Raw genomic sequence first — 14,947 nt, forward strand, 5'->3', positions numbered from 1 at the left:
CATGAGGGATCAAACTCCTGATTTATTAAATCAAAACCTTAAGAATAAAATCACTCTCCTGTTGTCTCTTTTTACTATCATGGATAATATTTCAGAAGTGGTTACATTTGAAGAATACTTTTTAAAGTTCCTTCCCAATATCCCTTGTCTGCTTCTACTGATATTATTTCTTCCCATATGGACAACAATAATTGGTTCCTCACCTGCTGTCCATTCTATTCTGACAAGCTGGATGTCAAATCCTTGACCTTACACTCAGAAAGTGACATGCACTGATTATTCTGCTTTCGATTTGCACAGTAATTTATCTGTAAACCCCTAATACCAGTTCTCTCTTTTCCCTTCATTTCTGACAGGCTGCTGGATTGTCCTGATGCACAGCCCATCCTATCCTCTTGACTATCCAAGTAATCTTTTCTCAAGGGACAGAAACGTTAATGACAACTGCTCCTCCCCCAATTCCTGACTAAAATATATAGCCCTCTTTCTAAATGACCAACCCTCTTTGCTTTAGAACTTGGAAATCTCCCCTCTCTTTTCCTGTACTTGTAATGTGATTTTTGGTCTGTTGCTAGCTAAGCCTGACCACTTTAATGATTGGTTTACAATTGTTGCAGGTGAAATTGTCTGGACGTATCAGAAAAATACCTCACAATATCTGCAGCTCATCAAGTATTCCATCCTCATGCAACACTCAAGGATGTGGGGAATGAGTAGAAAGAGGATAACAGACTAGTTAGGATATTAAAGATTATGGGAAAGAACAATAACAGTGAAATTAGACTGAAAACATATTAAAGGATATGGGAAGTGAGCAAGTCATAGAGTCATAGAGATGTACAGCATGGAAACAGACCCTTCGGTCCAACCCCACCATGCTGACCAGATATCCCAACCCAATCTAGTCCCACCAGCCAGCACCTGGCCCATATCCCTCCAAACCCTTCCTATTCATATACCCATCCAAATGCCTCTTAAATGTTGCAATTGTATCAGCCTCCACCACATCCTCTGGCAGCTCATTCTATATACGTACCACCCTCTGCGTGGAAAAGTTGCCCATTAGGTCTCTTTTATATCTTTCCCCTCTCACCCTAAACCTATGCCCTCTAGTTCTGGACTCCCCAACCCCAGGGAAAAGACTTTGTCTATTTATCCTATCCATGCCCCTCATAATTTTGTAAACCTCTATTAGGTCATCCCTCGGCCTCCGACGCTCCAGGAAAAACAGCCCCAGCCTGTTTAGCCTCTCCCTGTAGCTCAGATCCTCCAACCCTGGCAACATCCTTGTAAATCTTTTCTGAGCCCTTTCAAGTTTCACAACACCTTTCCGATAGGAAGGAGACCAGAATTGTATGCAATATTCCAACAGTGGCCTAACCAATGTCCTGTACAGCAACAACATGACCTCCCAACTCCTGTACTCAATATTCTGACCAATAAAGGAAAACATACCAAACACCTTCTTCACTATCCTATCTACCTGAAACTCCACTTTCAAGGAGCTATGAACCTGCACTCCAAGGTCTCTTTGTTCAGCAACACTCCCTAGGACCTTACCATTAAGTGTATAAGTCCTACTAATATTTGCTTTCCCAAAATGCAGCACCTCGCATTTATCTGAATTAAACTCCATCTGCCACTTCTCAGCCCATTGGCCCATCTGGTCCAGATCCTGTTGTAATCTGAGGTAACCTTCTTCGCTGTCAACTACACCTCCAATTTTGGTGTCATCTGCAAACTTACTAACTGTACCTCTTATGCTCGTATCCAAATCATTTATGTAAATGACAAAAAGTAGAGGACCCAGCACCGATCCTTGTGGCACTGCACTGGTCACAGGCCTCCAGTCTGAAAAACAACCCTCCACCACCACCCTCTATCTTTTACCTTTGAGCCAGTTCTGTATCCAAATGGCTAGTTCTCCCTGTATTCTATGAGATCTAACCTTGCTAATCAGTCTCCCATGGGGAACCTTGTCGAACGCTTTACTGAAGTCCATATAGACCACATCTACTGCTCTGCCCTCATCAATCTTCTTTGTTACTTCATCAAAAAACTCAATCAAGTTTGTGAGACATGATTTCCCACACACAAAGCCATGTTGACTATCCCGAATCAGTCCTTGCCTTTCCAAATACATGTATATTCTGTCCCTCAGGATTCCCTCCAACAACTTGCCCACCACCGAGGTCAGGTTCACTGGTCTATAGTTCCCTGGCTTGTCCTTACCACCCTTCTTAAACAGTGGCACCACGTTTGCCAACCTCCAGTCTTCCGGCACTTCACCTGTGACTATCAATGATACAAATATCTCAGCAAGAGGCCCAGCAATCACTTCTCTAGCTTCCCACAGAGTTCTCGGATACACCTGATCAGGTGTACTCCACTTTTATGCGTTTCAAGACATCCAGCACTTCCTCCTTTGTAATCTGGACATTTTGCAAGATGTCACCATCTATTTCCCTACAGTCTATATCTTCCATATACTTTTCCACAGTAAATATTGATGCAAAATATTCCTTTAGTATCTCCAGTGTTGGGTAAAGTAGAATAAAATGGATGTAATAAAGATATCGGGAGTACACAAGAGTGATACAGGCAATCAACATAAAGTCAACTCACTTAATGTTGTGAATAAAGCAGTGCCAATACATTCATTTAATTTGATTAGATTACTGACAGTGTGGAAACAGGCTCTTCGGCCCAACAAGTCCACACCAACCCGCCGAAGCACAACCCACCCAGACCCATTTCCCAACATTTACCCCTCCACCTAACACTACGGGCAATTTAGCATGGCCAATTCACCTAACCTGCAGATTTTTGGATTGTGGGAGGAAACCCACGCAGACACAGGGAGAATGTGCAAACTCCACACAGAGAGTTGCCTGAGGCAGGAATTGAACCCAGGTCTCTGGCGCTGTGAGGCAGCAGTGCTAGCCACCGTGCCGAGTTCTGAGCTTCCCTTTAACATCCTTTGCCACAGACCTCCTGCAAGGTACATAGAACCATTTCCCCAGAGCGTCCAGTTCCAGCCTAAGTCCTGAAGTCCCTTTACTCACTCCCATTCCCATTCCTACTCTCCATTTTTACCTTTAAAGTCTCCAGTGTGCAATGTGGCCATTGGGGATTTTAACTTCTCCTTCCACTTTGCCCTATCCCCCAGCCTGATTTGCAGCCTTGCTCTTGTCCTGGTTTACAGGCCAGCCCCTGCCCCTTAGCTTAGACCTCTGTGAGTTTTTCAGTTGCCATCTGCTTCTCATTCTGTTCAATCAGTGCAGATGCCTGTGGCCAAGTGATTACCTGCACTGACCAATATCTGCCACTAGGTGGACCTTGGTCAATCTAAAAGCATTTATACTGGACACTATTCATGATTTGGAGATGCTGGTGTTGGACTGGGGTGTACAAAGTTAAAAATCACACAACACCAGGTTATAGTCCAACAGGTTTAATTGGAAGCACACTAGCTTTCGGAGCGACGCTCCTTCATCAGGTGGTTGTCATTCAACCACCTGATGAAGGAGCGGCGCTCCAAAAGCTAGTGTGCTTCCAATTAAACCTGTTGGACTATAACCTGGTGTTGTGTGATTTTTAATTTTGTACACTGTATTGGTTAGAAATCTTTAAAAATAATTGTATATTGCACTGTATGGATTACTTCCTTTATATTTAGAGATTCATTTTATTTTGCAACTTACTTCCGCTAGAAATACATAGTACTGCACATGTACTGTAGGGTATTTCAATCTGTGCCCTATTTTTTTCCAAGCAATAGGATCCTAACTCTGACTTTAGCACTGATTCCTGTGGGAAACCATTATTCACTTAAAGTCACCAATTTCAAGAACATAGCCACAACCTTAAATGATGGCTACCTATATTGAACAAGGTAGAATATTACAGGAATGTAGATTATGAGTGGGACTAAATTAGAAGGCATAATAAGGGGTATGAGGTGTGAGCATGAGAGGGGGATTAGAATACATTGAGAATTGAAGGCTACAGGAAGCAAGCAAGATATAGGAACTCAGGAAGGGAGGACTACCATAACTGATTTGATGGTCTGAATGGCAAAGTTACTTGTCAGGCCAAACTAACAAGAGTAGGGGGATGCAGCATACATATATGGTTCAAGCAATCCTAAGAAACTTACCAAAGACAGCATTCTGGATTCTGGGATCAACCCTGGTCGAATGTTATCTTTTTGTACTGAATTCTGAACATCTTCAGAAATGAGAAAAGACTCATTGTACCAAATATCAAACTCTGTATCAAAAAGGGGGAAAAAAAGGGCACTATTTAAAATCATACTGCTAAATTTCTTCTTCTCAAACATGAGGAGGAAAATAGAAAGTAATGAAGATGTGTAAAATGAAAGAGACAAATAGAAATCCTATTGACAAGAAAAAGCAGAACTTTTTCATGGTAGTCATTCCTGGAAGTGAAGTCACAGTGAATTAAATGCTAAAACAAAAGTTAAAAATTGCAGGTGTTGTAACTTTGACATAAACAGAAAGTACTAGAAAAAAATCTCAGCAGGCCTGACACCATCTGTGGAGAGAGAAACATACTTAATGTTTCATGTCAGATGTAATACTTGGTTAAAATATAACTTTTTTCTCCTCTCTGACAATTTGCTGGAGATTGGTTCATTACGTATCAATCTCACTTTGTGCTCAGGTTGACATTATTTATTTCTGAGCACAATCAGTGAGTTTGTTTTAAATCTAGGTGGATCACAATCATGGCGGCTCAGTGGTTAACACTCCTGCCTCACAGCATCAGTGAACCTGGGTTCGATTTCAGCCTTGGTGACTGACTGTGTGGAGTTTGCACGTTGTTCCCGTGTCTGCATGGGTTTCCTCCTGGTGCTCCGGTTTCCTCCCACAATCCAGAGATGTGCAGGTTAGGTTAATTGGCCATGTTGGATTGTCCATGGTGTTCAGGGATGTCTAGGTTGGTTGCATTGGTCAGGGATAAACGTAAAGTAATGGGGGATGGATTTGGGTGGGATGCTATTTGGAAGGTTGGTGTGGACTTGTAGGGCTGAAGGGCCTATTTCCACACTGTAGGGATTCTGTAATTGGTTCCAGCACGCCATCACTGGGAAATGGCTAGAAAAGTATCCAGGGTAACTTCTCCCTTGATTAATCCAGAATAGTGAGGCATATTTTATCATCTGGTTTATATTTTAAAAATATATTTCTGAAATTGTGCCTCTCGAAGACTGAGACATGCACTGCCTAGCAATCATTATTCTTGTCTCTTATTTTAGCTCTTGCTATTCCCTTCCTGGTTGTCCTCAGTATCTTTGGCCTAGTCCCGTCCATCACTACATGCCTCAACTTTACATTCCCACTTACTCCTCATCACCTTTGATCCCCTTGTTAGATAAAAATCTATCTCTGCCTAAAACTTATTCAATGAACCTGCCTCCACTGGTCTGTGGGGAAGAGAGTTGCAAAGACTCAACATACTCTGAAAGAAAAATGTCCTCCTCATCTTCAACTTAAATGGTAGATCCTTTATTTTTATAACTATGTCCCATAGTTCTGATGAAACATGTTTCTGCATCCACCTTGTCAAGTCTCCTCAGAATCTTATCTATTTCAATAAGATCACCCTTTATTTTCTTCTAAATTCTAATGGATTTAGGCCCAGCCTGAACCATATTTTCTCAAAAGATAATGACCTCCTTTATCTCAAGTATCAATCAAGTGAACCTTCTCTGAACTGTTTCTAACCCAGCTATACATAGCCTCAACAACACTCTATGCAACTATAGCACTTCCATTTTTGTATTCCCTGTTGTAATAAATTGCAACATGTCTTCTTAAAGATTTGCTACACCAGTATACTAACATCTTGTGATACACGTATGAAGATATTCATATCACTCTCTACCACAGAGTTTTATAATCTCTCCCTATTCTAACAGTATTCTGCTTTTCTATTCTTTCTGCCAAAATGGACAAATCGCAATTTGCCACATGATACTCTATCGACCAAACTTGTGCCCCGTCATTTAACCTGTTTATATCCCTTTGTCAACTCCTTATGCCCTGTTCACAACTTAACTATTTTTTATCTTCAGCAAATGTAGAACAATGCATTTGGTCCCTTCATCCAAGTCATTTATACACATTGCAAATAATTGAGGATGCACCCCTCCCTGTGGCATTTCACTTGTCACCTCACCCTCACCCTCTGCTTCCTATCAGCTAACCAATCCTTCCTCTGTGCCGATATGTCGCACTCAAAACCATTAGTTCTTATTTTGCGTCTTAACTTTTGATTAGTCCTTGTTAAATTCATTCTGGAAAACTAAGTACAGTACGACCACCAGTTCCCCTTTCTGTATATTGTTCATTACTTTCTCAAAGAAAACAATCTGCCTGACTGTTGGGCCAAGATGTGATTTGAGTCACTGGTTATTTCTTAATATCCTTGGGAACAACGAGGGATAAACAATAATTGTTTTACTAGTTTCAGATTTAATCCAAACTGCAGACATCATAATGCCTCTGTGAGGAAGAATTATCAGCACAATTTGATTCAGGTGACAATTGCATCCTTTATATTAGGGAGTAATTTAAATTTGGTCAGTAATCGAGAGTTGGATAATGTAACAATAAGTGAGGCAGATATGGGTATCTAGGATGTACTGAAAGAGAAGCTTCATTCTTTGATCTTATCCAATACATACAAAGTGCTTTCAATTTGTATGGATAAGACTGAACACTGCAGGGAGCATGGACAAACTGCTGAACTACTGAAATATGGGAGCAGGAAGGAATATGATAATGATAACGGAATAAATACTTTCTTTAGAGCTGCAAGGTTTAAGAATAGGTCCTGTGGAGAAGAAAGAACATTCAGTATGCACAGATTCCACCTAAATCCAGCTATAACCAATTTCCTGACATTGCTGTAGATTTCATTTTAAGCAAAGAGGAGAGAGAGTGAGAAGGTTCAGGTGGTTACCATTGACCAGAAACTGTACTGGACTAGCAACTTAAATACAGTGGCTACAAGAATGGGTCAGAGTTTAGAAATCACACAACGAGTAATTTACTTCCTGACTCCCTAAAGCCTGTCCACCATCTGCAAGGCACAAGTCAGGAGTGTCATGGAATACTTCTCACTTGCCTAGATAGGTATAACTCCAACAACACTCAAGAAGCTTGACACCATCCAGGACAAAGCCACCTGCTTGATGCACAAGCATTCACTCTCTCCACCGTTGGCTCAGTGGTTAGCACTGTTGCCTCAGAGTGCCAGGGACACGGCATCAATTCCAACTGTCTGTGTGGGCAACTGTCTGTGTGGAGTTTACACATTCTCCTGTGTCTGCATGGATATCCTCTGGGAGCTTTGGTTTTCTCCCACAGTCCAAAAGATATGCAGATTAGGTGGATTGGACATGCTAAATTGCCCCATATTGTCCAGGGATTTGGAGGCTAGGAGGGTTAACCATAGGAAATGGGGTTACAGGGATAGGCTTGAGGGGGTGTGTCTGGGTAGGATGCTTTTCAAAGGGTCAGTATGGACTTGCGCCAAACACCCTGCTTCTGCACTGTAGGGATTCTATGATTCAACAATCTATAGCAGCAGTATGTCTGCAACGGTCTATAAAATGCTCTGCAAAATTCATCAAGACTCCTTTCATTTTCCAAACTCCCGATCACTACCATCTAAAAGACCAAAGGCAGCAGATACGTGGGAACATTACCTCCTTCAAGTACCCTTTGAAGCTACTCACCATCTAGACTTAGAAATATATTGTCATTTCTTCAGTGTCTCTTGGCCAAATCTTGAATTTCCCTCCCTAATAGGGTTGTGGGTTTATCCATAACATATGGACTACAGTGGTTTCAGATGACAGCTTATCACTTCTCATCTAGGCAACTAGGGATGGACAATAAATGCTGCCCTTGTTCCATGAATGAATTTTTAAAAGCTGGTAAGGGATGCGTTGATATCCAGCATTTTCTTGAGATGTTCTCAGCCTCTTATTTGTAATAGTATCTTCCAAGGGATCCTATGTTGGGCGTTATGTCACTTAGGATTCCAGGAATTGTCTGACTGGAGGCACTTTTGCTTCACTTCCTGCATCCTATAGGTCTTTCCCTGGCTGTTTTTCATGGTAGCAGTAGGCCTATCCACACAGGATTACATACACAGGATTCTGTATTGCTGACTCTACCTGAGTCATCTTGCACCAACATTTCAGCTTCTGCAACAATGCTGCTTGCCTCCCATCATCCAATAGACTTCTGACTTCAAGCAACACTTCATTATACTATTTTCTGAGGTTGATAATGCCATAGGCCTTGCAGAGCTCCTGTAGGATCTTGTCTTCAAAGTTGAGTCCCTGATCACTGTGCATCCAATATAGAACACTAAAACAGACAAGCCAATTGTGCACTAACACTCTGGCTATAGTTAAGGCCTTTTGGTCATGGGTGGGAATGGCCTGCATGAACTTGTATACATCCATGAGTACAGAAACGTGTTCAGTTCTGTTACTACTGGAGTCAAGGAATGTAACATGCATTGAAATGACCACTTGCAGGCTCATGGAAACCAGGGATCATGTGCTAACAGTGAAGTTGCTACACTGATTTGGCCAAAATATGCATAGAATCCCGACATTACAGAAGCAGGCCATTCAGCCTATCTAGTCCAAACCATCCCTTCCCACTTAGACATCCCCCCTCACCCTCCCTATCCCTGTAATCCATGGCTAATCCACCTAGCCTGTACTTCCCTGGACACTATGGGTAATTTAGTCCACTTAAGCTGCACATCTTTGGACTCTGGGAAGAAACTGGAGCACCCAGAGGAAACCCCATGCAGACACAGGAAGAATGTGCAAACTCCACACATACAGTTATCTGAGGCTGGAATCTATCCCGGTCCCTAGCACTGTGAGGCAGCAGTGCTAAGCACTGAGTTACTGGATTGCCCTCTCACAATAACCTCTCACAATTGCAACAGTAGTCATCAATATTAGCCATCCTGTGCCAGCAGTTCTGCTGTCTGCTGAATGGAGACATCTTTTCCATTACCTTTGTCCTGCTTGGTCATGAAGTGCTATAAGCACTTGACATCTGACGGATGAGTTGTTTCACCTATCTCCTTGTCACGGACTACCTCTACTTTATAGTCTTTTGGTGCTCTTCTGACCAAAGTACTTCACCTCGTACTTCTCTGCAGCAGTTATCTGTCCCTCATTCCACCAACTATCAATGTCTTCCTTACAGTTTAAATTTCTTTCAAGTTTTGTGTCATCGGAAAATTTGGAAATTTCCCTTCCACACCAAGATCTAGATCATTAATATATATCAGGAGAAGTAAACATCCCAATACTGACCCCTGGGGAACTCCACTACAAACCTTCATCCAGCCCAATAAACAGCCATAAACCATTCTGTTTCCTATCATTTAGCCAACTTTGTATCCATGTTGCTACTGTCCCTTTTTATATCATGAACAATACTTGCCTGTCAGATCTATTGCATGGCACTGTATCAAATGTCTTCTGGAGATCTGTGTATACCACATAAACAGTGTTACCCTCATCAAGTCTTTGTGTTAACTTTAAAAAAAAACTCCAGAAAGTTAGTTAAACACAATTTCACCTTCAGATTCCATGCTGAATCTTCCTACTTCTTTCCATGTCACTATTAATTCTATTCTCAAATAATTATTTCTAGATGTTCCCCACTACTGAAATTAAATTGATTGGTCTGTGATTGCTGGGATTATCCTGACAGTCTTTTTTGAACAAGCCTGGAATGTTCACGATTCTCCAGTATTTTGGCAACACTTCTGAGTCCAGGGAAGACAAAAGATTGTGGCCAGTGTCCCCTCAATTTCTACCCTCACGTTTTAAAAAATCCTTGGATGTAACTTGTCTGGTTCCTATTGCCTTGCCAACAATCTATCCAAGAGTACTTCCTGATTAATGTTGAACCCTTCTAGTGAGTTTCTGCCTCGGTCACCACGGCCTCGGCAGCATCCTTCACTTCTGTAAAACAAAGTATTCATGTAACACCTCAACCATGATCTGCTCCTCCATGAACAAATCTCCTTTTTGGTCTCTAATCGGTCTCATTCTTCCTTTAACCACTCCCTATATGCCTATCGAAGACTTTGGTATTCCCTTTTATGTCAGCTGCTAGTCCTTTCTCATAGTTCCTCTTTGCTTCTGTTATTTGCTTTTCATCTCTCCCACTAAACCTTTGTTATTTGCATTGGTTCTCAATTGTATTTTCTGCCTTATATCTGTCAAAAGCACACTTTCTTTCTAAGGTTAAGTTCTATCTCCTTTGTCATCCAGAGATTTCTGGATTTGTTTGTCCTGTCTTTTCCATTTCGGGGAATACACCCTGAATACATCTGCTCCTTAAAGGTGGCCCATTGTTCAATTACTGTTTTTCCCACCAGCCTCTTATTATAATCAATCCTCTCAGCCATGTTATTACCCCATTAAAGTCAGCCCTCCACAAATTGATTTTTCTTCCTCTGGACTGTTGTACGTCATGCTGCAACAACATCCTGGCCTTATGATATGATGACCGCTGTCTCTTAAATGTTCCTCCACTGATACTTGATTCACTTGGCCCATCTCATTTCAAGGACCAGGTCCAAAAAATGTATCCTTCGCTTTCGGACTAACAGCATCCTGCTGTAGAAAACCCTCCCACACATCCTCTGAGAACACTTACCCCTCACTGTCCCTTACACTACCCATCTATGTTTGGGTAATTGAAGCCCAACTTTATAACTACTCTGTGATGTTGATATTTCTCTGTAATTTCCCTACAGGCTTGTTCCTCTACATCTTTTCAACTAGTTGGTGTTCTATAGACTAAACTGAACAATGTAATTACTCTTTTATTCCATATCTCTAGCCAGATGGATTCTGTCCGTGAACCCTCTTAGACATCCTAATTCTCCAGCACTGTAATGTCCTTCTTAGTCAATACTTCTGTCCATCCTCCTTTCTTTCTTTTTCTATCTTCCCTGAACAACTTATACCCAGGAAGATTTAACATCCAGTCTTGCCCTTCCTTGAGCCAGGTCTCCATCAGTACTACAATATAATATTCCACATTGAAATCTATATCGGTAACATCCCAACCTTATTGATATACTCCAAGCATTTACACACATGTATATTTACCATGTTTGGACTTCCTTTCTTTCTCCCCTACTCCAACTTCACCTATTACCTTACTATTCTCTATGCTAGTGCCAGTTGTATCCCTAAGTATTTTTCAAGCCTTTGTATTATCCTCTACTATTTTGTTTTGGTTCCTGCAACACTGCCAACTTAGATTGGCACTATCAAAATGCTTCACAAGGAACTCCATTCCAACTCTGTTTAGGTGCAACCCTTCTTGTATCTTCTTCCTAGCAAAACATTTTGGGACACCTTTAATCTCTAACAATCTCAGTAACCAGGCTTGCTGTCAGGTGGACGCCAGATCAGTCACATGACCCACTTCATTTTACCTTATTAAAGAAACAATTCCAAATGATATGCTCATAATTTTAACAAAACCATAGTCTCAGGAAAAGCGCTTAACTAACTAGGTCTGAGATGAAGAGAAATGCTTCCATTCAGAAAGTTATGAATCTTCTTGTGAGGACTGTAGATGATTAATCAATGAGTATATTCAAGGCTGATATCTATAGATTCTTGGAATAGAAGAGAAGTGGGGAATATGAGGATCAGGTAGGAAAGAGCAGTTGTGATAGATAATAAACCATGATGTTACTGAATAGCAAAGAAATATGGTCAACTCTAGCTTATATTTCTAATGTCATCTGGAATTGCTTCTTTATAAATGCTGTAAGACATTACCACAACCAGAAGCAGGATGTAGGGATGGATTGTATTGTGGCCAATGAGAAGATTTACTTGTGTGAATTCAGATTAATTTGGGAATACAATACTAAGGATGACTATCTTTTATAATGCCTAACCATGAGGTTAAAAGGGTTCTTCCCCTTTTAATGTGATAAAGTGATGGAGGCTGGGGCAACTATATGATATACAAATATGATGACAGCACTTCTGCAATTTATGATCAGTTCAGGGAGAATCTAGTCTTTTTGCCTGATGGAAGGTCAATAATTTGGACTTTAGCAGCTATAATCAACCCTAGCTACTGTGCATTCAAGGATAGAGCTTAGCTACAAAGCTTTTGATTTTCTGTGCTTCAGAGATATGGAGAGTGGAAAGTTCCTGGTTATTTTTAACATGGTGATTGGAGGCTCAGCTGTATGACTAAAGAAGCAATTTAGCTATTCTGTGATTGCTTTTGCATGGTATATTTCAGCAGCTTTCTTGATGTTTCCCAATTCACATTTTAGCTTATCATCCTCTCAATGTCTGCAAAATGAATTGCATTCTTGTCTCCTCTTTTCTGTCCCTCTGAGTGTGTATCAACACTTTAAATATGCTATCTAATTTTCTAACTGACTCCCATTCATAGTTGCTTTATACTTTGACCACTTTGTGGATTTTGAATGAAGGAATTGGTCCTTTGTGACCTCAGAGAAGTGCAGTAGAAATTTGTATGTTGGGTGCAACGACTGGGTTTAAGTTCTTAACTCTGAATTTGTGACTATGAGGAGAAACTTGCTAGTGTTACTACTAGAGTTATATCATTGGCATGGGGAATGGGGAAGGGCATAATTCCTTGTGTTAATTGAAGATTAATAGATATGTCATCAGAGTTTGCAAATGTTTACATGATACACCAATTAAATTAATGCTAGACAGTTTATTTACTGTTTAATTTTATATGGATTGCAATTTATGCAATTTGGATTTATAGGATGAACTCCTTCCCTTCATATCTCACTTTGAGTAACGTGAATACATGCTGGGTCATTAAGAAACCTGCCAACATCTGTTAGGTCTCTACTTAGAATCACAAAGCTCTCCATACGAACGTTTATCATCGGAATATACTGTAAACTATGAGCATAAAGTGACCCTTCATTGGCATTAATGAGAGCATTCAGAGATACTCAATGTTTGGTCATACACAGAAGATCGAAGAGTATACCTGTGATTTTCTAGTCTAACTGGTTTTGTAAGGCATTATATTTATATTGTAACTTGTCATGTGTCTCAGAAATGTCTCAAACTATCTCAAACCCGAGTTATCTGACAATCTTTTGTATGCAAAGCAAGAATTTTCAGACAGTGCAATGACGTATAACTAGGAAATCTGTTTATGATCAAGGGAGGAATGTTGGCCAGTACATTTTTCTAATCTTCTTTCAATAGTACTACAGTAACTTTCAAATCTATCTGAGCCAATGAAAATAGAAACAATCTCTCATCTGAAGTATAACCACTCCAACAGAACAATACTACCATTAGCTGAGCATTCACTGAGTAACTTAAACATGGTTATATTTTTTTCTTGCAAATAATGATATTCCTGATCACTGTAACTGCTGCAGTTGAAATCTCAGCATATTTTTGAGCTGTGTAGTCTTCCCTTACCTGTTAACAGCCGCAGCCTACACTGGTCCACCAGCTTGTGGCAGTATTGGAGCTCCACCTTCAGGTCTCGCAAAGTATCAAAGTCGTGCCGGTATTGGTGTTTCAAATCCTTCAATTGCATGACCAAGTTGAACTCATCTTCATCGATCACTGGATCACCTTGTTCATTCAGGTAATCACCTGTTAGGTGTTGAAAGGACCAATAATCAAACAAGTTCTGTCAATTTTTGGACTATGTCCTTAGTTGATTAATCTTGTAAACGCAATGACAGATTTTGAGAAAAATATGAGAATGAGTTAAGTTGAACTTTGGTAATGAATCACATACAGTTTTACAGGTCGCAGGTAATGAAGTACATTGGCTGTTATATCTGACAAAAGTTTAACTTTATCATTCACAGCATTATCCAAGTCATCATTCGTCACACAAGTCTGCAAGTGTCTGGCATTAAGTATTTGATCATGGAAATCATTACACACAGTCTAATTCTCTTCTACCAGTGGGGTTTGTCAGATAGTGGTCAGAAACAGGAACCCTGGCATCCCCATCCCTAACCTTAAGCATAGCAGTGTGGAGTTCAAATGTGGTGCAAGACTTGATGCTTTTATTTAACTAGCTAACTCAATTTAGACTAGGATTGAAATTGTATCATCTTTGTTTATCCACTGAAGCACTGGGCCAGTAGAGCTGATAACGTGGTTTTAACAAAAACCCTCTTCATCCTTCTAACAGTGAGATTATAAAGTTGTACACTGGACAATTTGTAACTTGACCTAACAGTATTAGAAATATCAATCCCATCAGTTTTATCTGTATTTGTTTCCAGGCTAGAGTCAGTTTATTTAAGATAGCATTAGCTAAAGATTTTAGCTACATTGATATACCAGCCAAGGAAACAAAGACAATGAGTATGTTACGACATGGGGTAAATCCTCCTGCTTAATTTAAATCAGCAACACAGAAAAGATTTATCCCGTGCAGTAATTTGTGAAAATTCGAGAGACCAAGAGCTATTTAAAGTAAAAGTTAACAGCTTTATTTCTTCAAGTATAACAGAGAATAATTATCTAACAACTATTTACAATTCCTTCCTCTAACCTATCTTATACTTTCCCTTCTATAATACTAATATGATAAAACCCCTGATTAAGGTTTACTGAAAAATTCAAATTTCAAAACCAGCCAGCTGTCGAAACTTCTCTTTGTAGATTTGCTCCCCAGGTCGGTGTTGATGTTTTTCTCTGTGCAAACTCCTTCCCTAGACAGGCACCTCTCAGAAGTTCTGACTAGCAGTCTACATCTGTTGGTCTTGTGGCAGTTCTCTTCCCAACTGTTCGATTTTCCCAGTTTTTAAGATTGCCAATATACTCAATTCAAACTTGAATGGAAGTTGGTATTTTTTGGGG

The 14,947-nt window shown here is 40.3% G+C and overlaps 1 protein-coding gene across 4 annotated transcripts in view; it reads right to left on the reverse strand.

Annotated features, from left to right (window-relative positions):
- kif9 (kinesin family member 9) overlaps positions 1-14,947 on the reverse strand; it is a 106,141-nt gene that overhangs the window by 5,732 nt on the left and 85,462 nt on the right. For all 4 annotated transcript variants that reach the window (XM_087986587.1, XM_087986586.1, XM_043687968.2 and 1 more), the window contains 2 exons: positions 13,541-13,720; positions 4,160-4,272 (listed from right to left, as the gene is read on the reverse strand). In XM_087986587.1, the coding sequence (XP_087842713.1) occupies positions 4,160-4,272; positions 13,541-13,720 (293 nt within the window). The remainder of the gene's footprint in view (positions 1-4,159; positions 4,273-13,540; positions 13,721-14,947) is intronic.

Source organism: Chiloscyllium plagiosum, unplaced genomic scaffold (genome assembly GCF_037043375.1).
Source record: "Chiloscyllium plagiosum isolate Xiang-an unplaced genomic scaffold, Cpla_swu_hap1 HiC_scaffold_4, whole genome shotgun sequence".
Classification (NCBI taxonomy): Eukaryota; Metazoa; Chordata; class Chondrichthyes; order Orectolobiformes; family Hemiscylliidae; genus Chiloscyllium; species Chiloscyllium plagiosum.